We start from the raw sequence: 27576 nt of genomic DNA, 5'->3' as shown, positions 1-27576 counted from the left end.
GTAATATACATATATATTTATACAATACAATTTTTGAGGCTATATATAACTATCTTATGTATTTTTATCATACAAAGTAGATATGCATAGTTAAAATACAACAGCAATACATCCTCACTGTGGGAGAAATGAAGGAAAATGGAAATCATCCATAGGCATACTGACTGCCCAGGACCATTCAGACTTTGGTGTATATTTTCTGTAATACACACATATTCTATAATATGTACACAATGAAGTAAGTTACCATACATGTAAATTTGGGTCCTGCCCCCATGTTTTGCTTAGTGTCATTTCACGTGTGGTCACAACACTTTTTCTTTAAATGTGATTTTCTTGAAAGAAGTGTCTTTCTTTTGTTTTGTAAGTAAAATAAGCATGTATCTATCCCTCCGATACCGAACTGGGTGCCACCAGGTTGTCTGGGAAAACAACGGCTATAGGTTTATTTAGAGGCATCCCACTCCCACCTCACCATGCAAATAGATGTATAAATGTAGACTTTTCTTCTTCCTTTAAAGAAAATTGTTATTTATTTTAAAATATGTTTTTTATTGATTTCTGGGAGAGGACGGGGAGGGAGAGGAAGATAGAAACATCAATGATGAGAGAGAATTATGCCCCCTGCTGGAGATTGAGCCTGAAGCCCGGGCATGTGCCCTGTCCGGAATCAAACTGTGACCTCCTGGTTCATAGGTTGATGCTCAACCACTGAGTCAGCCTGGCCGGACGGGCTGCGTAGACTTTTCTATCTGGACTGTTTTCTAGGTAAAATGCACCTGCATCAAAGTGCAGTCATGCAAACTCCAACCACAGGACATTTAATCCTTTTCCAGCTGAATTGAAGGGTAGATCGGGCTGAGAACACGGCAAGGAGAAAGGATTTTCTGAATTTTAGTTAAGTTAAAAAATACCCACCTGGATCAGAAGTAAGCCCTTCCTGGTTCTGTCTGGGTTTTCCCTCCTGTTCATGTGCATGTGAGCACCGCGTGTTGCATTATCCCCTCGGTTGGTGGGTCCCTCACGGGGCCACAAGCCAGGGGTGGCCGGGGATGTTCCCTCAAGAATGGGCTACCCCTCTTTCCAGCCATGTGTTCTCTCACGGCACAATCTAGGAAAACAGGGAGAACCAGCTCCAAGAATTCCCTTTGGGGGAACGGAGATGGGGAGAAGTGATAGAAAAGGAGGAAACAGGGAGCCCCAAACTTGTAGAGAATTTAGAGCCACCCCCTCCTGTCCCCTGAAAGAATGTGCCCGGACTCCAGGCTTGCCCGCAGGACGGGCCGGACAGGAAGGCTCAGGCCGTGCGGAGGCTGACTCAGAGCGGCTGTGGGTTCCCAAATGCAGCCTCGAGCCCACATCGGAGCCATGAATGAACGCTCAGGCTCCTGCTCACTCACCTCCGTGGCCACCTAGAAATCCGCTAGGAATTTCTAGAGGGCGTTCTCCTCTGCTGGTTTGCGTGGTGAAGTCTGCATCTAGCACCATCCCATTCACTGAGGGGCCCCTTCCTATGGCGGTAACAAACCCCCTTGGGGTTTCCTTATAGTTGCTTCATCATTGAAGAACAGACACTCAACCACTCCCCCATCCCCCAATGCCCACACACACTGACTGCTAGCCCAAGTGCTCCCTGAGCATGTCCAGGAGGCCCATCCCCACCTCCCTCCACGCGGAGGCCTATGTGGCCTGGCCTGTCCCTTCCAGAGCCAGGCTGCGGAGACAGAGAGCAGCGAGAGGCACCCGGCACTGAACTTGCTCTGGAAGGGGCAGTGGCAGAACAGGAGGGGACAGGGCAGGAAGAGGAGAAAAGAAACAGGAGATAACATCATAGGAGATGGGGGATCTGAAGAGGAGAAGGGAGTGAAGTAGAAAATAAAAGGAAGATGAGAGAAGAAACATTGTTGGGAAAGCAAGGAGGTAGAGGAAGACAGAAGTGAAAAAGGCAAGGAGAGAGGGAGGAAAAGTCTAGGAGGAAAGGGAGAGAAGGGAGGGGGAGGCAACAGCAGCAGGAGAGTCTGAGCTGTCAGCCCAGGGTGGCCTGAAGGGGGCTCGCCCCGGCCCACCATGGTGCGGAGGCCTGATGTGGTGGGGATCTCCTTTTTCTGCATCCCGCACGGAAAGAGAGATGAACGAACCGGTTCTAAGTGGAGGTGGCCAGGGATTGAGAAATAATAGAAATAAAGTGAGAAGACACAGAGATAGACTTTAAGCTGGGAGCAGGGAGGGCCGCCGATCTCCTCTGCTGGAGAGACAGACGACGACCTCCTGAGCCACGCAGCACATCTATTTATTCTCCAATCCACCAGGGGGGTTCACAGAAAAACAAGGAGCCTGGGAGGGCTCAGGTCCCACCCACTCCTTCCTCCCAGACAAACAAGCCAGGAACTAAGAACATCCCCGCACTCTCAGGGCCCGAGTGCAACTGACATGACTCCGCCAATGTCCTGGGTCCAGTCAACAACAATCTAAAGAATGTCCATGTGTCTTCCCAGGTGGCCCTCTACACCAGGGGAGTCTGGAAGGAGGGCTCTCCACACCGTAGAGTGGCGTGCCAGCCACGGGCACGTGCTCAGAGCCATCTGGGGGCAGTGCCACAGCCTGGACACCCTGTCCCCTGAGCCCAGGCCCTCATCTCTGTGCTGAGCTCCGGCCCCTCTGGGACCGCCCGATCGCGTTAGAGAAGGAAGAGGATGTCTTGGGCACAGGGTGCGCATTAGAGAATTAGCTTCTTAGGTAACAGGGTTAGAGCGCGCCAGGCAGGCCGCGTGCCTCTCGGCTGGAGCAGCAATCACGTTTCCCCAAGAAACTTCCTATTAATGGATCTGGTGGCACAACGGACAGGGAGGAGCTGGAGCTGCTGCCAGTGGCGGGGTGTAAATTGCCTCCAATGAAACTGTGGAGTCACTTTTGCCCCTTTTAAACAAGAATTAGCTCCAGGCCGGAGGAGCTGCCCTGGGCCGCGGGGACCAGGGGAAGGCAGAGGCAGAGGCAGGGCTAATTTGATTCCGGAGCCCTGGCTGCAGACGGCGGGCTCCTCCCCGGGAGCGGAGGCAGACATGCAGATGGCAGCGATCCAGCGAGTGTAATGAAAAGCTCGCGCCTGCAGGAGCCGCAGGCCTGGGCTTCCCTCGTGTCCAGCTGCCCCCAGCACCCTGGAGAGGAGGACTGTACTCACACGTGCCAGGAGCTTCCTACCCATCCGCCCACCTCACTTTTCTTGTTCCCATTTTCCAGGTTAAAACACGGAACCCAGAGAGCCTTTGCGACATGGCCCTTCCCCACAGGTGGACACGATGGAGCTGAACACCCCCCCCCCCCCCCCGAGTTCCAGCTTCACCCTTTTCCATGGCAGCTGTGCTTCCCACCTTCCGCAGTAAAGTTTTACTGGTCTGTAAAACTTTTACCACCAAAGACCCTGACCTTTCAAAACCTATAAAGTTCCCCAAACTCTGCAATCCGGAGTAACATCTGGCTGCACCAGGGGCCACCTGCCAGGAAAGAGCGGAGGGAGGGCTAAGGGGTGTCATCCTGGTGCTAAGAGGGAGACGATCTGTATCTTCCCCATCGCCTCGGGGAGAGGGCTCCATGAAGCCCCCCTGGGTTGGACCCAAGACGCAGCACCCACTCAGGGTCCCTAGGAGACCCACCCTCCATGCTCTGGGGCTGGCACAGGGAGGACAGACAGGGGCAGCCTTTCTCCACCTACTTCTGTGGGCCTGACACATGTTGGTAAGGAGGTTAAAAGGTTCAGGAGCTGTCCACCCGTGGGGAATCCAGCAGGATGAGAAGGTGCTTGATTCTGTTTGCCTAGTTCCCCTGCTAAAGAGACAGCAGTGGCTGTTATAGGGCGAAGGGAGCAGCGGCAATGACCTTGCTATGCCGTCCTGTCCCATCGAGGGCCTGGTCTCTGGAATCGCCCGGCTCTGCACCCTCCCGCAGCAGCACCTGCCCCTGATCGCGCATGAACTACATGCCAGACTCTGTGCTAAGCTCTGTCATACTCAATCCTTATTTCCTATGAAGAACGTGTTATTATTATACAATACTTGCATGTTGCATATGAGGACACCGGGACACAGAGGAGTGGAGCCGCCTGTGGAGAATCGCACAGCCAATCTGTGAGGGGTGTGGTGTTGGGTCTTACCGGGCTCTTGCCCACCTGGTTACACTGAGTCCCAGAGCATCTCCTGGAGGAGCCCCAGCAGATTGGGCTCTGGCTCCCCGCCTGGAACGGATGGGGCCCGTGTTCTTGCCGTGATTCCTCTCGTCGAAAGGCAAGCCCATTGTGTGGGCCCCACGTTAGCCTGCTAATTAAAGATATTTTTATTGGAGCGTGTCATAAGTGAGGATACACAGCGACCCGATGGGCCATTAGTGCAGCGTTCCCCAGTGCAGCATGGATTCGGCAATGCTGCGCTCCGGCCTCCTGGTCCCCCGAAGCCGTGCCCGCTCACGTCAGCTACGGGGCTCATGGGGAACTTGGACTTCCGCGGCGATGCTGGCGTTTGGGGATGTGATATTACTCTGCTGAGTCTGGGGTTATTTCTTGTCTCCTGTCACCTGGGGAAGAGGCCTTTTCTAGCCTTTTAACCAGACAGGATCAGATCGGGAAGGAAGAGCACAGCGGGGTTCTTCCCTTGGGGCTGGCCCCCAGGGGCAAGATGGCTGGGGTCTTGTTTTTGGAAGGTGTGTGCTGCTGTTGCCACGTCCCACACGCAGACAGGCAGGGAGAAGGAATGAAGAGACTCAGGCCGGGAGCTGTGCTGGTCTCTCGGGACTCCGGGGAAGGGTTCCGGCAGCGGGGAAGGAGTGGACAGGCCTTGGAGAACGGGGCCTCTTGTTCAGTCCACGTCCCCTGTCTTGTCCCTGAGTGTGTTCTTACGTCCGACTTTCCAGCCTTCACCCTCCACACGGAGGGGAGACTTTGCTCCTGTGTAGCCCAGTGTGGTGACAGCGGCAACGGTCTGAGAGAGAGAGAGAGAGAGAGAGAGAGAGAGAGAGAGAGAGAGAGAGAGAGAGAGAGAGAGAGAGAGGTACACAAGCACGGTGACCTCCTGCCTGGAGACCTTCATGGGGTCTTGTTTTCATAAGGGAGGTAGCGACCCTCCCCTCAAGCCACGAGGGGCCCCGGGCATGAGGAACAGCAGAGCAGGGGGTCTGCCCTTCGCCCCCCACTTCCCTGCCTTCCCCTCTAGTCCCTGCAGGTGCCCACGAAGGGACACTCCAGCCTCCTGAGTATGTCTCCTCCACGACAGGACACTTGGCCCCACCCCTTTCCCCAAATCTCTCTCAAAGGCCAGCTTTCCAACCTCCTTGAGGGCGGAACCCTTTTTTTCTGTGCCCCAAACAGCAGAGCCCCATCCAGGGCGGGGTCCAGGGCAGGTCCCTGGGAAGTGCTCCTGGTGTTAGCAAGCTGGTCGCCAAGGCCAGGCCTCATGGTGCCGGTGATGAGTCAGTAGCCCATCTGGTTCACCCGAAGCTGGACCCTGGCACAGAAGGTCACTGGGCTTAGATTTCTCTCCAACTCAAGAGAATGACTAAACTCAGGAAGGAAGGGACCAGAGAAGCCATCTCATCCCCAGTGCTGGACCTGGGACAGAAAATAATTCGGCTTAAATGTCTCTCTTACTTGAATTCTAATTTCCAGAGAGGAAAGGACTGGAAAGGTCTTTCCATCCATCCCTATCCCCTTATTTCTGGGAATATTAGCATCTTAATATGTTGTAATTAGAATTTTCTGAGAAATTCTCAAAGAAAGGAACCTCACAAGTCCCTTTGGGATTTTAAAACAAAGTTTCTCCTAATATCTAACTTTTAAGTGCACTTGGTAAAATTGGAGTAATTTCCTTTCATCCTGTAGAAACATCTCCCATGTCTTGTCTGTCCTCCCCACCGCCTCTGAGAGGGACAAGGACGCAGTGGCCGGCTCTGGGCCCCCCCGGAGAGAAGGACGCAGAGGCAGACAGCAGTGACAGTCACTCGCCCTTGCACACACATCACTGAGTGCTGTAAACGAACGTCCATGCCTGTCCTCTCCTCCACTTTGAAACCCTGTGGAAGGTGAAATGATCTCTGTTTTATAGACAAAGAACCACAACACTGAAACATGTGGTGACTTTCCCAAGGTCACTCAGCTAATACGTAACCAGGCCTTGTTGGAACCCTGCCCCGAGCAAGGGCAGCCCCTGTGAGATCTGACTCTGTTTTCTCCTTTCCCATAGGAGTAAGTGGTGAGAAAGTCATAGGAGAGACCTACTGGGAGGAAAGAACAACAAACTCTCTCCAGAGGGCCCAGACGCGGCCATTACGTCCTCGTCCCCTCTCAGAGGCGGTGTGGAGGACAGACAGGACATTTCCACATAAAAGTCATACCTTATAGTATTTGTCTTTCTCTGGCTTACTTCACTTAGCATCATGTTGCAAATGTCAGGAGTTCCCCTTTGTATGACTGAATAATAAATATTCCTATTATACCCATATCTCTAGGTCTCTACCTAGAGATATGGGTATAATAGGAATATTATGTCATTTTTTTCTTCATCCATTCATCCATGGACAGACTTTTCTCTTGTGTCCATTTCTATCTTGGCTTCTGTGGAGAATGCTGCAATAAGTATGGGAGTGCAGATATCTCTTCGAGATCCTGACTTTGTTTCCTTTGGAGATGTGCCCAAATTTTGGATTGCTGGGCCATAAGGAGTTCTATTTTTAACTTTTTGGGGACCCTCCATACCATTTTCCATAGTAGCTCTACCAATTTACATTTGCAATTCACAAGAGTGCACAAGGCTTCTCTATTCTCCATGTTCTCGCCAGTATGTGTTTCTTCTCTTATTTATGACAGTCTGAGGTGACAGCTCATTGCGGTTTAGGTTTGCACTTCTCTGATGGTTAGTGATGTTGGCATGTTTTCACTTACCTGCTGGCCCTTTGCATTTCTTCTTTGGGAAAATGTCTATTCAGGTCCTTAGCCCATGTTTAAGTCAGATTATTATGTGATGCTGCTGAATTGTATGTGCTCACTATGTATTTTATATACTAACCCCTGATCAGATATATGGTTTGCAAATATTTTCTCCCATTCCATACTTTGCGTTTTCACTTTGTTGATGGTTCCTTTGCCGTGCAGAAGGTTTGATGTTGTCCCACTTGTTTATTTTTGCTTTTGGTGTCATATCCAAAAGATGAGGCTAAGATTCACCGTGTCCCTCACCTCAGCATCTATGGGAAAGCAGTCTGTCCCTCAGCAAGGCCCTCAACACATCTCACCTTGGACCTGCTCACATCAGCAAGGTCACAAAATTCCTAACCCCAGAACTAGTGTCCAGTCCAGAGAATTTTCCAGAGTTTTGTAACATACTTTCAAATCAATATCACCAGTTAGAGATATCAAAGGAAACCCCCTCAGTCCTTAAAACCATCTAGTCCAGCCTCCATCCAACACCCAAACCTCTTTCACATCCCAGAAAATTACCTTCCGGCTCTGCTTGCACACCTTTAAGGATGAGGGAAACTCTCATGACAGCCCGTTATACTTTTGCAGATATTTGTCTTATTTTAATGCCCAGATCAGTTTCCTTAAAATGTCTACCCATTCAGTGCTGTCCTTTGGGTGTGTTCAGAAGAAGTTCTTCCACCATCTTGCCTTCTTGTCGACAGGCCACGCCCTCACTTCTTGCAGCAGAGAATTGGAGCAGGGGAGCTCTGGGCAGGGAGGGCACACACTGCACATGACCTTCCTTGGAGCTTGCTGTGCCGTGTGCCTGGGCCCTCATGGGTGACTGAGTTTTGTGAACGAATGAATGAATGAATGAGTGAATGAAGGACGTGAATGGATGGCATAATTTAAAGTGAGAAAAGTGAATCTCAAGGGGAATCAGTGACATCACCAAGGTCACGCAATTCCTAACCACAGAACTGGCGCCCGTTCAGAGAATTTCCAGAGTCCCAAACCAGAGGGTTTAGAGACCTGGAGTTGCTTTATCTTCTCTTTTATTTTTTGGGTTTGGCCTGGTTGGCTCCACGGAGGCCCTCCTAGCCCACCAATCTTCTTCCTGTGCCTAACAAACCAGGCGTCTTCTGCTTCGCTCTAGACCAGACACCTTCTGCTTTATAGCTCTTCCCTCTGCCTGAAGCTCTCAGCCTCCACCCATGGACACTTAGTTAATCCCCCCTCACCTCCTTCAAATCTTTGCCGAAATCTCACCTGTTCAATGAGGGCTACCCTGACTACTCATTAGTCTCCTCACTTGTCCTGGCCCTACCCCTCTTAGCCTGCCCTATTTTCTTTATGTTTTCCATGGTCCCATCACTTTGTGCCATTCCACATGACTGACTTACATTGATTCTTTATTCTCTGTCTCCACCAATAGGGAGGGCAGGGAGCTTTTGGGGCTTTATCTACTACTATTGAATAGTAACCCTGCACACAAATCTGTGCACCAGTAGCTCACCAGTAGCTCACTGCCACCCTCCAGTAGCTCTCCACCCACTGCCCTACCTTCCTGAAGCTCCTCCCACCTCACCTTCCCTTGGACCCCCCTCATAGCTCGCTGCCCTGCCAGCTCCTGTAGCTCTCTGCCGGCTTATAGCTCGATGCCCCACCCTTCTGCTGATCCGTAATCCGATCCTTAGGCTTCACAGCCTCACTACTATTTGCATATTACATCTTATTTATATAGGATAGGTACTTGTATCCCAAATACCTGTCATAGAGACTGATACCTACTAGGTCTCAATCAATATTTGTTGAGTGAATGTCTTACTCAGAGAACCTGGCAAAGTCCCAATTCTGAATCACCTCTTTTAGGACACAGTAGGTATGAACAGACATTTGTTAATAGATAGATGGATGGCTTATATGATGTGTCTTTGCTGCTCTGTAGCAAAAAGGGAATAAGAAGGACATTTGATAACAGAGAGGAGAAGGTCTTGTGCTGACAGAGGGAGAAACTGGAATGGTGAGCCCCGTATGTACAGGAAGGTGTCACAAACCAAAGAATGCGAGTGACCACTGGACGCTGAAAGGGCTGGGGAATGAATTCTCCCTTCAGAAGGAACCAGCCCTGCCAACATCTTGACTTTAATCCAGTGAAACTGAATTTGGACTTCTGGCCTCCAGAGCTGTAAGAGAATATATCTGTATGGTTTTAAGCCACTAAGTCTGTGGTAAAAAGCCACGTGAAACTAACACACACCATTCCTCAGGCACAAACTCAGGTCTATTTTCTCACATCATACAAAACCTCAGAAACCAAGGTTGGGGTGCGAGGACCCTGCAACCTCCCGAGTGATTTCACCCTGAAAGCTTCCTCCTCCGGAGTGTGGTTCCGAGCTGAGCCACCCACTTCCATCTCCTCTGGAGCTGTCCAAACACTGTAACCAGGCCCTGAAGTGCCTTGCTGGCCTGTAGTAGCTTCCCCGATAGGACCCTCTGACTTCCTGCTTCCAGGTGCCTGATTAGCCCTCAGTGAAGAGGCCCCCAGAGGTGTCCAGCGCTTTGCCCATTTGTGGACACAGTCACATCTGCACCTTTACTGTGGCCCCTGATTGTCATCCTGGACACTCATCCTCTTTGGCTCCCCTGGAGGAGATTCCAGAAGCCCAGAGAGCAGTAGCGCTTTGCAAAGCATGTTCTCTCATTTCATGGGAGCCTTCCCAATTCCCAATTCTGTCACCACCAAGCTGAGTGCTTCTCTTTAGGCGGGGCTGGGAGCAGATGGGATCCCCAGGATTCTGGTCCAGGACCCTCGAGGGCACTGGGGTGGGGCATCTTTACAGCAGGACAAACCTCAAGCTGCGTTGGGGAGCAGAAGACCCCAGGTCTCCTCAGGCTCGGCTGGTGAGAGTAATAATTTCATATCTTTGTGGCTCCCACCCCCACAGCTCCTGTAACTGCCACAGCTCCCTGGGGCAGAGGGGCGCTTGTTCTTATCATCGCCTCTCTAGCGGTACTGGATGCATCTGGACACTAGCAAAGCTACATATTACGTCAGATAACCCTGAGTTCAAACTCCACTCTGTCACTTACTCATTGCGTGATGTAAGGCAAGTTACTTAATCTCTCTGGGCCTTGGTTTCTGCATCTACACATTTACCCTACCATAGGCCACATTAGACACAATGTTGGAACCCGCAGGCAGTGGATAATCAGCATCATTACCACCGTCTTATCATTATCTTGGGCTTCTTGTTATCCTTTCTCGGCCTCATCTACAACATGAGAGCTTTGAACGAGCTGGTTCGTTCCTCTCCAGCTTTGAGTTACCACCTCAATCACACATGCCCACACACATGCCCACCCTGCTGCCCAAAGAGGCCCGGAGCCCCCAGGCCTACAAAGCCACGGTGGCAAGCCCGGGCTCTGCCCGGTACCCCAGCAGCAAGTCCAGGTGTCAGGAGAGTGTCCTGGCAGCTGAAAGGCAAGAGGGACGGCTGAGTGGCCGGAAGGATGGGCAGGCTGTAGGGAGACCGGGGGGCCTGCAGCCCCAGAGCCAGCTCCTCCCGCGGTCCTGCAAGCAGCGCCCATAAAACCTAATGGGCACTTGAAAGCTCACCAGCAGGGCCAGGTCTGATGGAGAGAGCTTTGGTCCCTCCTGGGGACGGGGGCTGAGACAAGGTGGCGGGGAGAGCAGGCACTGGGCAGCCTTGGGGACTGAAGAGGAGACGGAATGCCGGCTTTAGTGAGCGGCTCAGGGTAATGGTTGGTGGCGGCAGCCGGCCTACCCTGTCACCTGGGGCTCTTTCCCTCCCCACACCCACACAGTGCTGTGGTGGTGAGGGCAGCAAGGCGCCTCCTCTATTGCTGGCCTCCATTTGGGAAGCCGGGGCACATGTTCCTTCATTTAAACCCTGTGCCCGTTCTCTGGGCCAGGCTGGCACAGGTGCCACAGATCAGGAAGGATGACAGTGTCAGGCCTGCCTCTGCCCATGTTCTCAGAGTGAGCTCTGGGGAGAGGAGCGGGTTTGGCTGAACTAAGGGGCTATGTCTGTACATCACACATGGAGAGGGGTGCCCACGGAGGACCCTGGAGGCACTGAGGCCAGGACACAGAGGCCGGCTGGCTCGGGGTTTGCCTCTGCTGCGGGGGGTGCTGCGGGAAAACAAGGCACCTGACTGTGGTGCTGGCAGTTTGGTTCTCCAGAAAAGAGGGTGTCTGCTCTCAGGGGAGGGGCAGTGGAAGGGCTTTCCTTGCTCTCAGTCTGGAGCGATCCTCTGAGGGTTCGCTGGGTGACCGGAGCGCAGTCTGACCGGGGCCGGCCGTCCACGTGCAGCCTGCTCCTCAGCGGCACCGAGAGGAGCTGATGAGCCCCCTGGGCCGGGAAGCGCTCCTGGGTTCGGAGCCTGGCACTGGGCCAGGGGAAAGGGAGGGAGGCCAAGGGGGCTCCTCTCCTTCCCCTGCTCCTGCTTCCAGATCTGGAGTCAGGCCTGTCACAGAGCTTGCCCCTGTCCAGCAGTCCCTCCCCCCGCTGCAGGGCCCTCCCTGCATTCCCGTTTACTGACTCTGCCAAATGAAGCGCAAACTTAACTACATCACCCCCCTGACAGGACAGGGGAGGGCTGGGCAGCACAGTGGGCTGCTCAGTCCCCAATCTAGCCGCCGGCGGGGGTCATTTCAATTACAGACACCAGAGTGTGGCGAGAAGAGGCTGCTCATAAGAGCTTCCGTGCTATTGCTCTGCTAATTACGAAGCTCTTACCGCCTCCCTCGCAGGTAAATAACAGGCTGGGAGGCTTGGGCTGCTGAGATGGAGGGTGAGCCGGGGAACAGGGCAGGGAGGTGCCTGGCCTGGCAGGGAGGGAGGCATCGCCTTCCTGGAGGGAACATGGCACCGAGGCCTCTACCCCGCAGTGACCATCCACCGTCCAGGAACTGGTGGGGAAACTCCTGACCCGCAAGCCCAAGATCTGGAGTTGTGAGATACCTCAGGGCCCAGGGGATCCTTGAGAAGTGAGGGGACCGGGAACCCTGTGCTGAGGAAGGGCTCTGCCCTGCGCTCTCACCCCGGCAACTCTCTCGTTTGCTTCCTGGTCTGACCTGTCCAGGCTTAGAGCAGACCCTGCAGGTGGTTGTGTCCTAGACTGGGGAGAGACGAGGGCACAGCTCCTTCCCCACTAAAGCTCCTCTCCTCTGCACAACCAGGAAGGAGATGGGCCGTCTGAGAGGAGAGCGAGACCCTCGAACGGTCACCCAAAAGGCTGCAGAGGCTCCGAGAAGCCACAGCCCCGGCAGTTACGCTGAGACGTGAGGATGAGCAGAGGCTGCCCGTCTAGCCGGGGGCCGTGCTTAATGGCTGCTATTCCAGGCGCCCACATCCCCAATCCCCAATCGGAGCTGTGGTTTCTCGGTGAGTGCTGAGCCGCTTAGGCTCTGGGAAGCAGCAGATGGTAGGAGCACTCACAGCTGGGAGAATTTCGGTTTTGCTCTGTTCCTCAGTTTCCTTTCCCCATGAAATAGGCAACATGAGATTTATAAACACACAGAGGGTCTGAGCTACGGCTGCTGTGTAAACACGGGCTCCTGGCACCCTGTCTTCCTCCCATGGTGGAGGGACACCATCCCAGAAGGAGGACTTTCATGCCACTGTGTGTGTGTGTGTGTGTGTGTGTGTGTGTGTGTATTGATTTCAGAGAGAAAGGGAGAGGAAGGGAGAAATGGGAATACCAATGATGAGAGAGAATCATTCCTCCGCTGCCTCCTGCACGCCCCACAATGGGGATCGAGCCCACAACCCAGGCCGGTGCCCTGACTGGGACTCGAATCGTGACTTCCTGATTCATAGTCAATGCTCAACCACTGGGCCATGCCAGTCAGGTGCCACTTGTTAGTAACGGCAGTGCTCCCAGTGTAGAGCTGGCCCTGGCCTGCCTGCTGTGCTGAGATCAGCATCACTTGGCACATGAACAGAGGAGGCCACACTGGAGCCCAGCTTATTGGCCAGTCTTCACTCCAAAGGGCTGCTTCTCAGAGGCTGATGTAAAAAACCTGAGAGATGTTCTTTTTGAAAAATATTTTTAATTGAGTTTAGAGAAAGAGGAGAGAGAGAGAGAGAGGGAGAGAGAGAGAGAGAGAGAGAGAGAGAGAGAGAGAGAGAGAGAGAGAGAGAGAGATGCTACCTCCTGCATGTCCCCTACTGGGGATGGATCCCAAAACCTGGACATGTGCACCTGACCAGGATTTAAACCAGTGACCTCTCGGTGCATGGGATGATGCTCAACCAACTTAGCCAGGGCTTGAAAGATCTTCTTTGGGAAGGGAGCAAAGGAAGGAGCTGTAATGGAAGTGGGATAGAAAGTCCCTTTGGCAGCCCCCCTCCCCTGAAGTCCCCTACAAGGAGGCATGTGATGGCTTCAGCCTTGACCTTGGGAATAAAGCGCTTTGGGAAGTACCAGAGACAATAACTGGACTCTGATAGAGGTGGCTGGAACGGGAGCCCACAAAGACTCAAACATGGAACCCATCTGCTCATAGCAAGCAGATATTTTATTTTGTGGTGTATTATTTACTCTTCAAAGTGCTGTTGAATACATTGCTTCATGCTGATCTTTAAAATTCTGTGATGTGGGTAGAGCCCCAATGTCAAATAGTGAAAGCAGAAGCTCCGAGAAGTTAAGCTCAAGGTCCCTCAAAAGATGGTGGTGGAACCACAATCAAAATCAGGTGCTTTCTCCAAGACACGGCTGGAAAGGAAGGAGACTCCATAGTGGGGAGTTGGCCACCGGCTTTTTCCTCCTCTAGCAACTGAGGAAGTGGAGGGAGACTTAGGGATGGACTCAGAGGCTAACTGAGCAGGCCGAGGCGGAGGAAGCCAGTGGCACAGAGTAGGAAGTGAGGAGAGAGACAGGTGGAGGTTTGCATGGACACTTCCTGCTCACAAACTTCTTATGCTCCTCATTTCATTAACAGCAGCAGTGGAATTTCATGGGCAATTGGCATTGAACACTAACTGGGAGGTAATGAGAGAGAGAGGATGCAGGTAAAGGCTGTTTGAATTTAAATTCTTTTTCTTTGGGGGCAGGGGGAAGGAGGGAGGCAGATTTTTTTAAAAGGCAATTTGAGTGCTGGAAAAGTTTTCAGCAAACAGCTTTGGACTTTTGCATCCTCTGTGGCAGTGTTAGGACTGGTGAGTGTCATCCAGCCCACTGTACTCTCCAACCCAACTCCCTGGCTGCCTTGGAGTGAGAGATGGTGAGGGACTGGGTGTTTGGCCTTAAGTCAGTGTTGGCCCTCAGACTTGGGAAGACACACTGGAAACATGTACATCATCCATGAGCTAGAATGAGTTGCTCTGTAATAGTTATTGCAGAATCACCATAAGCAAAACTCTGTATGGACCTGGGCAGAGGTGAGGGATAAACTAGAAATAGAAAACAGAATTACTGTCCTAGGTATGCGTGATCTATTTGACAAGTGATGTACACACACACACACACACACGGCCACAAAGCATTCCAAGGGAGTAGGAAAACGGGGAATGTAAGACTGAAGGTAGAGAAGAGGGAAGGGTCATGAGATGACAAAGTGACAACAGTTGGGGGAAGGAGGCTGCTGTGGGCCGGACTCTCAGTGACACTTGGGCGAGTGAACTGAGGGGAGAGGCTGAGATGGAAGGAAAAGCCTCCCAAGGAGGTGGCCAGCTGGTTGGCGTGGCTGGACCACAGACTGTCATGGGAAGCAGTGAGAAGTGAAGAGTTACGTGTAGGGGAGGGAAATGTTGTGGAAAGCTTGAATTCTAATTTTCGGATTCAGGATATGAAACCATCGGAACTGCCACAAAAGAGGCAAATCAATGCAGATTTGGCTACGAAAGAGTATGAGCCAGAAGTGGATTAGTTACCCAGGTGCCAGCTGATCAGGGTTCCTTTGTTCAGGACGAGGAGCTGTGGGCACAGATAGGAAGCTAAGGAGCCATCGGGGTTGTTTAATTTTATGTGTCAACTTTGCTAGGCCATTGTGCCATTCTAGATGTTTCTGTGAAGTTATTTATTTAGATGGGGTTAAAATTTAAATCGTAGAATTTGAATAAAACTGATTATCCCCCAGAAAGTAAGTGGGCCTCATCCAATCCTTTGAAGGCTTAATAGGAAAAGACTGACCTACCCCGAGAGGAACTCCGCCAGCAGACTGCCTTTAGACTCAGACTACAACTCTCCCAGGGTCTCAAGGCTTCCAGCCTCCATAATCACGTCAGAGTTATGGGCTGAATTGTGTATCCACAAAATGTATATGCTATATCTTACAAAATGACTGTATTTGAATATGGGGCCTTTAGAAAGGTAATTAAAGTTAAATGAGGTCATTAGGACGTGAAGTCAAAAAGGTCATGAGGACACATATGACTGTGTCCTTATAAGAAGAGGAAATGTGGACAGGCACACACAGAGAAAAGGCCACATGAGGATACATGGAGAAGACAGCCATCTACAAACCAAGGAGAGAGGCCTCAGAAGAAACCAACTCCACCAGCACTTCGATCTTGAACTTCCAGCTTCCGTAGCTGTGAGAAAATAGAGCTTTGCTTAAGCCACCGAGCCTGTGGTATTTTGTTATGGCGGCCCAAGCAGACTGAAACAGGATAGCAGATTATAAATTCCTTGAACCCAAGGGCTATGCATTGAGCCTGTCCCCTAGCTCAGTGCCTCGCACGTGGTGTGTGCTGGCTGTGTGACCTAGACTGCGCTGGGAGCCTTGGCACCTGGTTTCCCTCCATCAGTGATGCCCTGGCTGCTGGGGCAGCAGAGGAAGATGGCTCACAGTGGTACAAGAGCTTCGGGATACAGGCTGGTGGAGAGGCTCGGCTGCTGAGATGGAGTGTGAGCCAGGGAACAGGGCAGGGAGGTGCCTGGATGTAAGGGAACTGAAGGTTGATGCAAGGTCGGGAATCCAGTCAAGGGAAGGATGAGCTGTGACTAACCTGTTTTGTATTTTCTGGTATGCTTAATACAATGCCTAGAATTTATCTGACACCCAATAAAGATTTTGTTGAAGGACTGACTAAATAAGTGATCAAGACAGGGCTGGGAGATGGAAGGATCTTACACTTAAATAAACCTGCGGAAACATACATGCGAAGTGCTGGATGTACTTGGGAATTTTCTGAAAGAGATTGCTAACAGGGATCACTGTTCCCTGTATGCCCCAAACTGTTTATGCATTTTCATCATGACTACATTACTCCTGGGTCATTTAATCTCCCATTAGGTGTGCATGCCTGGACTGAATGAAAAGAGGCAGCAGGGGCTGGAGAGCTTTTAACCCACCATTCCTCTCTAGTCTCCTCACAAAATTCTCAGCCTCCGCCTGCTGTGAAAGCACATGGACGGAGGCCAGCCACACCCGCCTTCACAGGCGGCTCCACAGAGCCCAGAGGGAGCACAGCGTGACGGCATAGAGTCCCAGCATCACCAGGTAGCCTTGGAAGAGCAGCCGGTCAATGCGTTCCAGGAGGGCCAACCATCCGACCTCCTGCTGGGCTGCCTGGTCCTGGGCTTGGAAGTACTTGCTGATGGATTGAAGCTGGGACAAGACTTCCTTCAGGGTCCTGGAGTGGGCCTGGTGCTCTTGAGAAACAGGGGACTCTGCATGAGAGAGGAGAACACCCAGTCAACCAGGGACGATACCAGTCAACCAGGCCCCTCAAACTTCCCATTGAGGCTGATGGCCTCCCCCTTCAAGAAAGGTTGTAGGTGAAACAGGACAGTGGGTTGAGTTGGGGGCGAGGAATCTCTTCCCACCTGCTCAGGGGTTTAGAATGTAGAAAAATCCTTTTAAGTTTTTAGATAAAACTAATATCAATATTACTAATAATTATAATAACTATAAAAGAAGCTACCATTTACTTCCCACTGCTGTTTACTTGGCACCAGACTGTGTTCCCCATGTTTTGTCTTAGTCAATCCTCACAGCAACTCTAGGGCTGGATGTTATTATCTCCATTTTATATACGAGGAATCCCAGGTTCCTAGAGGTGAAATTGCCGGAGGGAGCCCTGGAGAGCATATCTGTGTGGGGTGTCTAGGCCAGACCCATTCAGGAGGCTTTCGGAGCTGGGGACAGCCCAGGTTGACCCAAGCGGAGCTTCGTGGCAGAGATGATTTTTAAACCTTTGCACATTAAGCTACTGCAATCCAAAGCCACACAGTGTGTTTATGCATGCGCCTGTGCACACGGCACTTAGGAAATAAAACAAGCTAAGGGAATCGAGGACCTGACCTCCAAGCTGAAATGAGACTTTCTGGGAAGCCAGCAGGAGTCAGTGGCCTTCAGTCCCCAGAAAGGCTATGTCAAACACAGCACAGAGGCCGACAAGCAGATGGTTCAGGTTTCTCACGCTGCCCAGTGCTCCATCAGTGGGAACGGGACCTCAAAGCTTCTCACAAACCTGCCACCCCATCAAGATGGGCCCTGCGATCCATTATAAGCCCATCAGCATCGCTGTCCCCTCCAAGGCATAAGAGGGGCCGCTCCTGCCCGCTGTGCTGCTCTTCGTGAAGGAATTTGATCAACAAGATGGACTTGGATAAGCTGAGCACCAGGAAGGCCATGCAGACGGTGAAGAAGATGCCTGAGGGAAGGAACCAGGAGGTGGAGTTAGCTGGGGTCTCGGGGGCCCCTCCCTCCCCAGATCTGAAACGCAGCAGCAAATCTTTGCCACGAGTCATGCAAGACAAATGTCTGGCGACCCCAAGGCTGCTTACCAATCAGAGGGGTGCGCACTGTGCTCTGTGGCATCTCGTCCGACATGTTGACCCTGAAAACGGTGTAGCCCACCAGCACGCTGGTCTTGAACACGATCCTGGCGCGGCAGGTGGGGGGGATGTAGAAGCTGCCCAGGTCCACCAGCATGAGGAAGATGCTGGGAATCAGCAGGCTCACCACATAGACCAGCGGGCGCCTGCGAATCACCACCTGGACAGGGACAAGGAAGCTGTTGAAAGAGGGTCTAAGCCGATGGACTAACGTTTGGCCAAAACCAAAGCCAAGAAATCCTGACCGTGTTGTGTAATGTGAAAAGTCTATGTGGCTCAGAAACAGGAAACTGTTTTGTAGGTTAGAACCACCTGCTGTTTGGTAGGCACCCGACTAAGAGTTCCCTGTTTTGTCTCAGCCAGTCCTCACAGCAGCTCTAGGGCTGAGTATTGTTATCCCCGTTTCGCAGACATCGAATCCCAGGTTCCTAGAGATGAAACTGCTTGTGTAAGCTCACAGAGCTGGTTAGTGGGAAACTGTTTTAAAACCAGGGCTTACACTGAAATCTTCCCTCTTAAACCACGTGTGATGCAACACAGTGTGTGTTTGGGATCTAGTCTGTCTTCTTACTTGGAACATGAGCTGCTTAGCACCTGTGAGTGTATCCGTCGGAGTCTGGGCAGGAGCAAAGCATAACTGACTTGGGAAATCTGAGGAGGACTTAATAAAGAGACGGTTTACAGGATGTGGGCGGGACACAGGAAAGCCACAGGAAGGAGGGCAGTGTCCCAGAGGCTCGGGGGCACCGGTGAGCTGTTCCACCCCTTAGGCCTGAAGGGACCTGAGAGAAGCTGTGGGGACAGGGCTGCAGCAGTTGTGCCTTCCTCTTAGGGACAAAGCCAGTCTGACTGCGACTCCACAGAGAGAGAATGGGGAGACAAGCACCCCCTCGCTCCAATCTCCTGCCTGGGTCCCAGTCGGCCAAACAGCGGAGTCCTGCAGGCCACAGCTCAGTCTCCGGAGCAGGGAGCAGGGGCAGAAGGGGCCCCGCCACAGGCCGACTGGAGAGGCCCAGCGAGGCCCGCGGCGTGGCTGCCGTGCAGGGTGCTGAGTGGGTTTTGTAGCTGGAAATTTGAGCCTCATAAAATCACATTTTTTTAGTTTCTCTGGGATGATGACAGGAATTGTCTTTAATAAACACAAACTGTTTCCTCCCTTGAGATAAACCAGGGACTGACAGGGCTGCTTTTCTCACCAGGCGTTGGACCCTCCGAGGGTGAAAAGCAATGTGTTAGATCTCCCACAGAGCCAAAGGAACACCTATTTTGCAGTGGGTATTCCATAAGTGCTTGCTGAACAAATGGCTGGTTTTGGACCTTCACTGTTGGGATTTGGGGGGAAAAAACAATGTCTGAAATTTCTCATTTCTCTGATTCTCAAAGCAACAGGTTTTCCACGTGTCAGAGGGTACCCTTGGGAGTGGTCTTAGGCACATGGTGTGGTTTAGTTAATCCTCCCTGCGCGCTTGCTGGCAGGTAACCTCATAGCCCCGCTGTACAGATTTTAACAAGTGAAGCTCAGCCCTCAGCGAGGTGAGTTAGCGGCAGAGCTGGGAAGAGCCCGATGTCTCCCGATTCCAGCCCGGGGTTCTTTTTCATACAGCGTAGCTACAACTCTTGATCTGGCCAGACCTCTGAGTTGAGTTCAGGGTTCTTCCCCCTCCTCTCTGTCTCCTGTTCTGGAAGAGAACCACAGAGAAATAAGCCAGACAGAGGCCAGGGATGGTGCAGACAGTGGCAGGGCTAGAGCTTGCATGGGGGAGGTCAGACAGCACCTTGCCGATGAGAGCGGGACCTCCTCCCCCCGCCCCCCCTTCGCCATTGGGTCTGAGAGCATATTCCGTCTCAGTGGTGCTTGACAGGCCGAGTGTTTGGCGGATTGCAGTCTGGTTGTTGTCTTTCACATTAAACATAATTGGCTGCAGGTACCTAAACCAGAGCAGCACTCACTGCTTTGCAATAATTTGGTTAAAACCCATTTCTACTGAAGTGCAATCAACAGCAAAACAACAACAAAATGAGCTGTCATCAACCTGTACCCCTAGCTCCCCCTCATCCCGCTGTGCCTGGCTGTGGTTGGATGGGGGCAGTGAGCAGGGTGCCCAGTGGGCAGAGTCCATGGGGTCCTGGCGTGTGGGCCCAGGCTGGTGATCTGGGCATACGCGTGGGGGGTGACCAAGCTTGCTGTCTCTGGTGAGTAGAAGCGGAAAACCCTGTAGAGGCTTCATGGTGGCTGCTGCATGAGGGGTGAAGAGAAAAGTATAGGTGAGCACGTTGGTTAAGCAGAGAGTCCAGACGTCGTCCAGGGAACAGAGCTCCAGAGCCCTCGGCCCAAAGTCCTACCCGTGCTGGTTTCAGTGGTCCCGGGTGAGATATTTAACCTCTCCATGCCTGATTTTCCCTATTTAAAATATTAATTTCAGAGAAGGGAGAGGGAGAGAGAGATCGATACATCAATGATGAGAGAGACTCATTGATTGGCTGCCTCTTGCACGCCCCACCCACACTGGGTATAAAGCCCTGCAACCTGGCATATGTCCTGAGTGGGAAATGAACCATGACCTCCTGGTTCATAGGTCAGTGCTCAACCACTGAGCCACACTGGCTGGGCCAGGCTGCTTCCTTTTCTGAAAGAGCAGTTCACTGTAGCCTTGCCGAGCACCTTGGGTGCAGTTGAGATTATGGTAAAACTCTTCAAGTGGAGCTCCTCTGAAAAAGCAGGAGCTGAGATGACTGCTCCCCAGCCAGAAGCGGCTGCAGGGAATGAGGGTAAAGCAGGGCCGGAACCAAGGAAGATGCAGTTGCGGGGTAGAGCTGTGGCAAGAGCGAAGAGGTTGGGGGGCAGGCGGCTCCTGGGGCATGGAGCGTGCACTTTGTTAATGCTCTGCTGGTGCCGTTTTGAAAGTCATAGTGATTTTTTGTCAAGGGGCTGCCTTTCACTTTGTGCTAAGACCACACAAACTCTGTAGCCAGTCCTGTTGGGAGGGTATTCATCGCTGGGTCAACAGTAGCTGAAAGCAGAAGTAAAACGGTGGGAACAGAAAGAGGCAGCTTATGGTGTAAGAGAGCAGAAACCCCTCCTGTCTGTGCTTGGCTTATAAAATGGTGAATCTAGACAGGCCCTCCAAAACAGCCTCATCCATCTTCCTACCTTTGGTAAGGATGCTCCCCTTCCGAAGACAGACAAAATAGTGCCTGTACAGAGCTTGCTGAATTTTCCTTGGGCCTACTGACTAATTTGAACCCAAGACTCCAATACAGTCGAGCACTGAACAATGTGGATTTGAACTGCGAAGGTCCACTTATACACAGACTTTTTTCAATAAATATACAATCAGCCTCCACTCCATATTCCTGGGTTTTGCATCTATGGATTTAAACCAACTGCAATGCAGAAGGCTGACTAGGATTTATTGAAGGGACTTGAGCATCTGTGGGTTTCAGTATCGATAGGGGTCCTGGGACCAATCCTCTACACATGCCGAGGGATGACTGTAGTTTAGTTTGGGGAGACTTAACAGCTATGCTAGGATTTTCAACTGCACTGGGCACGTGGGATAGCCCCTAGTTCCCATGTTGTTCAAGAGTTTATATTTAATGCAGCAGAAAGCCCAGTGTTTAGAATAAAGCTGGTATTAATGACTAAAAAACAAACAAAACAAACAAAAAAACACAAAATAGTGCCTGTAGTTTTTGGTTTTCTTCAAGAGCGAAGGAGCCGCCTTTCCCTCTGGGTTGATTTAGGAGCAGGCTAATTTTCTCTACAAGTCAAGGATAGCCTAAAGAAATAGTAACTTTATCCCCCAGTTTTCAGAAATGTTTTGTTTTTATTATCTCTTTCAATCCTCAGAGCCCTTTATTCCCTTGTTCAGGAGACATGAATTGGGTATGAACAGAGTGTCAGACTCCAACCTAAATATTGGAGTCAGGACTGTACATAGGAAACTTCCCCGTCTTATAGAGTCAGGAGCCAGACTCTGGCGTTAGATGTTTCCCAAGTCTCCAGAGGAAGGGGAATGGGCCTCGCCCAGAGGCTGTGCCTGCTTCAGATGCTGAGATTTGTGTTCTTTTGAGTTTACATTAAGATGATATTTTGGTCTTAGAGTTGGAGCAGGTGTGGGTTAAGATTTTTGGGGGAGCTGGGACAGGGTGAGTGCATTTTGGGACAGACACGAATTTCCAGGAGCCAGAGGGTGGTGGACTGCAGAGGGTTGAAGAATGAGTCCAAGAACCCATGCCCTCCTGGAAGGTCATCATGTCACCGAACTTGGAAATGGTGATCCGTTCAGAGGAGGTAGAACTGGGGAAGACGTGCCCTTCATCCGATATGACTAGAGTCCTTTTAAGAGGAAGAGACACAAACAGGAGAAGGCCGTGTCCAGATGAAGGCAGAGATTGCAGTGCTACCTCTGTGAGCCAAGGACTGCTGGAGACTGCCAGCAACAGCAGGAACCAGGAGGGGGCACGAGACTGATTCTCCTCCCTGGGAGCCCAGAAGGAACCAACCCTGCTGGCACCTTGATTTCAGGCTCTGGCTTCAGAACTATGAGACGAATCACCTCTGTTGCTTTTAAGTCACAGTTTGTGGTGCTTTGTTAAGGCAACTCTGGGAAACTAACGCCGGGCCTTGCGCAGTAACGCACAGTGCACAGATGCCAAAGAACGGACTGGATGTGCTGCGTTATGTTTAGTTGTATCATCATCACATGGGACTAGGCATCGTTTCTTGTGTTAGATTGCCTGGGTTCAAGCCCAGGCTCCACGAGCCACCCCTGGTAAATGACTTAACTTCTCTGCAGCCCAATTCATCCGTTTGTGGAAACACAGACACGTAGCGCACCTATCTATCTCCTCCAGGTGTGGGGGTTACGTGTACAAACTCGTAGAACGGGGCCTGACACCGAGCAAATGCTCACGCCTGTGGTGATTGTTCGTATGTCTCCCTGAGCGACTGTGAGGTCTATGACAGGTCCCGGGAGCCTTGTTTTATTCATGTGTGTGTCCTCCGTGCTTGCTTACCGTGGAGCCTGGCACAGACAAGAGCTTAAAGGCTGTTTGTTGAGTTGCACTGTAGTCTATTAATAATTCTATTTTTATTCAATGGGGTGGGATCCTGGGAGCAGCCCAAATGGGGGCTCTGCAGCTGAGGTCACCCTCTGAGGGCTACCTCTCCGTGGGTACGCCAGAGGCAACGGCCCTGCTTCTTCTGGGGGAGGTACGTCACCGCCAGCTCAGTGAGACGCTGTTCTCTGTGGAGCTGCCCCTACCTAGAGCCCATCATTTCTAATGGACTAAGGGAGCCGGTGCCTTTAAATTTCACAGAAAGGGAAGGAAAAGCACTTTAGTTTCAGTCTGTGTTCTCCATTAGACACCCTTCAGGTGTTAGCAATATTATGCCACAATTTCATTATCCATTAAAGCCAGGTAATAATAAGTACACAAAGGTATTTGGAGCCTATTGTTGTTAATGAAAGAGATCAATCTAATTCCGAATGTGTGTGTGGAGAGCTCCTTGGAGATGGAATAGGCCCCAAGGTTAGCCTCTAATTGCCTCTGTGATGGTAGACCCCACCAGTACTCAATTTTGCATGACCGTCTTTATGACATAGTTGGAATTTTGACGCCCAGACTCAGGCTTCATACCGAAGCCCATTTTCCTCTTCTCCTAAGCCCCTCTCCACATTCCTAATTCAGAAAGAATGGGGAAGTGGCTGCCATCTATCTAAGATCTTTCCACTGAGGGAGAGTTTCTCAAATTTGGATCATAGCTCAGTGGGATTAGCAGAGCCCGTGATTCTGGGATTACTTGAGTGACCCTGGAAAGATTTCTAGGGCTCTAAATTCATATCTCCTCTCTCTCTCTCTCTCTCTCTCTCTCTCTCTCTCTCTCTCTCTCTCTCCCTCTCTCTCTCTCCCTCTCTCTCCCTCTCCTTCTCTCCCCCTCTCTTTCCTCTCTCTCTCTCTCTCTCTCTCTCTCTCTCTCTCTCTCTCTCTTTCTCTCTCTCTCTCTTCTCTCTTTCTCTCTCTCCCCCCTCCCATCCCCCGCCATTCCTCCTCCTCCTCCTTCTCCCCATCTCTCCCATTCTTGGCCTGGTGGTACTCAGAAGAATCTTCTATCAAGTTTATGAGCTGCATTGAATAGGTATCTGAACAGACAACTCTTCCTAAACTAGAAAAGAAAATCACGTCAGGAGAAAAAGACGAGGCACCTTTCTTTCCCAAACGGCCCTCCGCATTTTCCTGGAATCTGCCTGTGGACCCCCCTTCCTGCCTGATTGAGCGTTTACTCGGTGTGCGGCTCTGTGGTTGGACTCACGTTAGTTCTCACAGTGTCCACTCTCTTCTATCCAACATGCATTCTTAATTTTTATTCCTACCTTCTTCCCCTTCTACCCTCATTCTTGTATTTTTTATCGATTTTTTTTTTTTTTTACAGAGAGAAAGGGAGGAAGATAGAGAGTTAGAAACATCGATGAGAGAAAACATTGATCAGCTGCCTCCTTCATGCCTCCTACTGAGGATGTGCCCGCAACCAAGGCACATGCCCTTCATCAGAACTGAACCCGGGTCCTTTCAGTCCCCAGGCCGATGCTCTATCCACTTAGCCAAACCGGCCAGGGCTACCCTCATTCTTTAAAAAACAAAAACAAAAATGCCAGTATACAGACACCGAATGCTGGCCCTGCTGTTTCTGGGAACTATCACCTCTGAGGGGGTGTTGGAAGAAACCCCCCCTCCAGGGGCTGCTGGCTCCGGCGGCACTGGCTGCTCGCAGACACCCTTGCAGGTAGGGGGGCTGTGCTTGGGACCCTAGGGCTGCAGCCCCATGCCAGGCTTCGGCAGTACGTGCCCCATGGCTGGCAGATACGATTGCACGTTAGCTGGAACTAGGGGCGCAGCCAGAACATTGGATTTGGTTTTGATGGCAGCAGTGTACCTCAGGCCCAGGTGGCAGACACGTATTTGGAACAGATAGATCATTGTAGCTCCTGCCTGCCCACCTGTCCCCGACCCCCTGCTGTCCCAGCCTGGACTGGGACTCAGCAGGTGATCAGATTCAGAGGGAGGTGATTCTGCCCAATGTCTGAATGGAACTGGGCTCCAAATGTCTTGTTATTGGCCACGGGTGCTGAAGGACACATGCCTCGGCCGCTGAACTCAGAGAAGGATGTGTGGGATGAAGTCAGGGCAGCTGAGCCCAGCCACGGTGCACAGAGCAGGACTGGGGAAGCAGGGAGGCTGGCAGCGGTCAACGGAGACAGGATTGGGAAAGCCACCAAATCTCCTTCAAGCTCCCGAGTCTAACTCCCTGCCCAGCCAAATGTGATCTGTGAGTCTGCTCAGGATTCTTGCCCCCGTCTGTTCTGGAGGGCCAGGTGGCCGCCAGCCCTGCTGGATCACCCACCTTAGGCCCCGGGCAAAGGGCCCAGGGAAGAGCTCTCAGAGCCGGAAACCTGCCTTCACCACGCCCATCACAGACCCTGTGAGTGGAGAACCAAGTGCTGGGAGCCACAGGCCCAGAAGCTTCCCGTAGGCAGTCTTTCTCCCCAGCTGGGCAGGGTAGTGCACACAGTCCTCAGCCACTGTCGAGATGACAGGTTAGTATTGAGGGCATGTGTCTACCAGCAATGGCCGCCTATGCAGAGAGTGTGTGCGTGTACCTGCCCATTTCTGCTTCCCCCCCTCTCCGTGCAGCCCAGGTAATGGCGTGTGCAGCGTTCTCGGGGTGCTTGGTAGGTGACTGTGCCCCACCTTGCATGTGCTGCTCCCTCACATTTCCCTTTAATGCTCTCCATTATTCGGCTGCATTAATAATGTTTGCGGGCTGATATCTTTAAAATTAATGAGGTGTTTACTCTGAGCCAAGAAACTCATTGAAATTTAAAAAGCTCTCTTTTCTCCACTCCCTTCCCCTCACTTAAAAAAAAAAAAAAAAAGTGGACAAACAAGCCACAATACAGGCTTTGCTAAAAACCAAGCAAAACAGGCCAGAACTCAGACCCACCACTAAGAATACATGAGTGGCGATCAGCTAGTGTCCAGGGGGATACGGATCAGGGTCACACAGCAGCTGTCTCTCAGGGGTTCTCACTTAACGAGAGCCTTCCTGGGGAGCTGCGTGCACCTTTTCTCCAATGCAGGGCGTCTGTGCCTGCAATGACACCGCCTTTCACAGCCGCTACCCCTTAACACGCAATTATCCATTGTAACCATAGCACCTTAGTCTAGTCTCAACTTTCCTTCTTACTCAAAAGCCTTATTTCCAGGACAATTCATCTTGTGTATCCTGGTCTGCCTTTTCTGTTTTTCAATGGAATCCCTTTCCTGACATAAAGGATGCCCCCTCCTACCACTCCCCAAACTGCCGCCACCACTGGCAGACTTTGTGCAGGAAAGCAGAGCTGCATGATAGTGCTGAGTCTGTGGGCTGCAGGAACCTGCTTTTGCTCACATTCAGGGTGGTTGGCCAGGAGGGCCGGGGAAGGGAGAATGGCTCTCGGGAGTGCAGAGCAGCGGGCTTCACTGTCCTGCGCCCCACCCCCAACCCCCAACCCCCAGCCCCCAGCCCTGCGGGACAAATCCTCTGTGAACAAGGCAGCCCAGAGCATCCGGGTGGCACGTCTGAGCAGTTGGGGTTTGCATCACAGCCTTTTAGGGCAGTTATTCTCTCTGATCCAGAAACCATCAGCGGTCTCTGCGGATTCTGCGGGTGATTTGTTAGCTAATCCCTCCAGATACCCAAGTTAATAATATGGTAATTTTATGCACCTGCATCTGGAATTAATTAATAATTTACTAAACTGAAAACAGGACAATAGCGCTGAAGAGACAGCTCTCTGAGGTGCTGCTGTTGTGTGTGGGTTCTCTTTGGTTTCCCTCCGTAGGGATTGTAGGTGCCGGCGTTGGTGTGAACTAAAGGCCTGAGTTCCTGCTGTGGTGGCTCACGTGTCTGGTGTCTGAAAACCATTCCCTCTATATTCACGGGTGGAACAGCTCCCGCCGGAGTCCAGGGCCGGTGCCTGCACCCCTGGCCTCTGAAATGCTGAAGGCAAGTGGACGTCCAGAGTCGGCTGTTCCCGAGTAATAGTGAGTGAGAATAAGCAATGGAGGAGAGAAGGCCAAAGAGGGCAGAGAAGTGGGCAGAAGCGACGGGAAAGGCAAGGACCTACGTGAAACTGAAGCTGCGCAAAGTCTCCGGCGCTGCTCCGCAGGGTGCTGTAGGCAGAGGACACAGAGAGGAGCTCCCACTCACTGTCATTGGAGAACGCCTGTTTGTCATGCTTGACATCCTCTCTGCTCCGCAGGAAGGCCAGGTCTACATCTTCCACTAGAAATCACAGGAGCAACGGCGCCAACATAAAACCAGTCCTCTCACTCCTGCCCGCCGGGTACAGCCTCATGGAGGTGGAGTTCCATACAATCATTTGAATTAGGAGTAAAAGGGTAGGAATAAACTCTTTCTAGCCATGGAAAAAACAATTATGGATGTAGGGTTTGGGTTCCACTATCCATAGAATGATGGAGCTGCCACTGTGACTGCTATAACATCCCCAATGGCAGTAGAGGCCGGATAATGTATTCCCAAACAAAAAGCAGATGCTGAAACCAGTTTGGCTCAGTGGATAGAGCGTTGTCCTGCGGACTGAAAGATCCCGGGTTTGATTCCGGTCAAGGGCATGTACCTTGGTTGCAGGCACATCCCCAGGGGGTGTGCAGGAGGCAGCTGATCGATGTTCTCTCTCATCGATGTTTCTAACTCTCTATCCCTCTCTCTTCCTCTCAGTGAAAAATCAATAAAAAATATATATATATTTTTTTTAAAA

The 27576-nt window shown here is 51.6% G+C and overlaps 1 protein-coding gene across 1 annotated transcript in view; it reads right to left on the bottom strand.

The window, feature by feature from the left end:
* Window positions 1-14689: 14689 nt before the first annotated feature.
* The window catches only part of HTR3B (5-hydroxytryptamine receptor 3B), a 44002-nt gene continuing 31115 nt past the window's right edge, over window positions 14690-27576 (bottom strand). The window contains exons 8-11 of the mRNA XM_045578152.1: window positions 26923-27080; window positions 17702-17912; window positions 17386-17568; window positions 14690-16582 (exon numbers count right to left, since the gene is read on the bottom strand). Of these exons, the coding sequence (XP_045434108.1) occupies window positions 16347-16582; window positions 17386-17568; window positions 17702-17912; window positions 26923-27080 (788 nt within the window). The 3' untranslated portion in view covers window positions 14690-16346. The remainder of the gene's footprint in view (window positions 16583-17385; window positions 17569-17701; window positions 17913-26922; window positions 27081-27576) is intronic.

Source organism: Pipistrellus kuhlii, unplaced genomic scaffold (assembly GCF_014108245.1).
Source record: "Pipistrellus kuhlii isolate mPipKuh1 unplaced genomic scaffold, mPipKuh1.p scaffold_m20_p_9, whole genome shotgun sequence".
In the NCBI taxonomy this organism is placed as follows: Eukaryota; Metazoa; Chordata; class Mammalia; order Chiroptera; family Vespertilionidae; genus Pipistrellus; species Pipistrellus kuhlii.
Note: the sequence above shows the minus strand (reverse complement) of the source record. Positions and strands in the feature narration are given on the sequence as shown.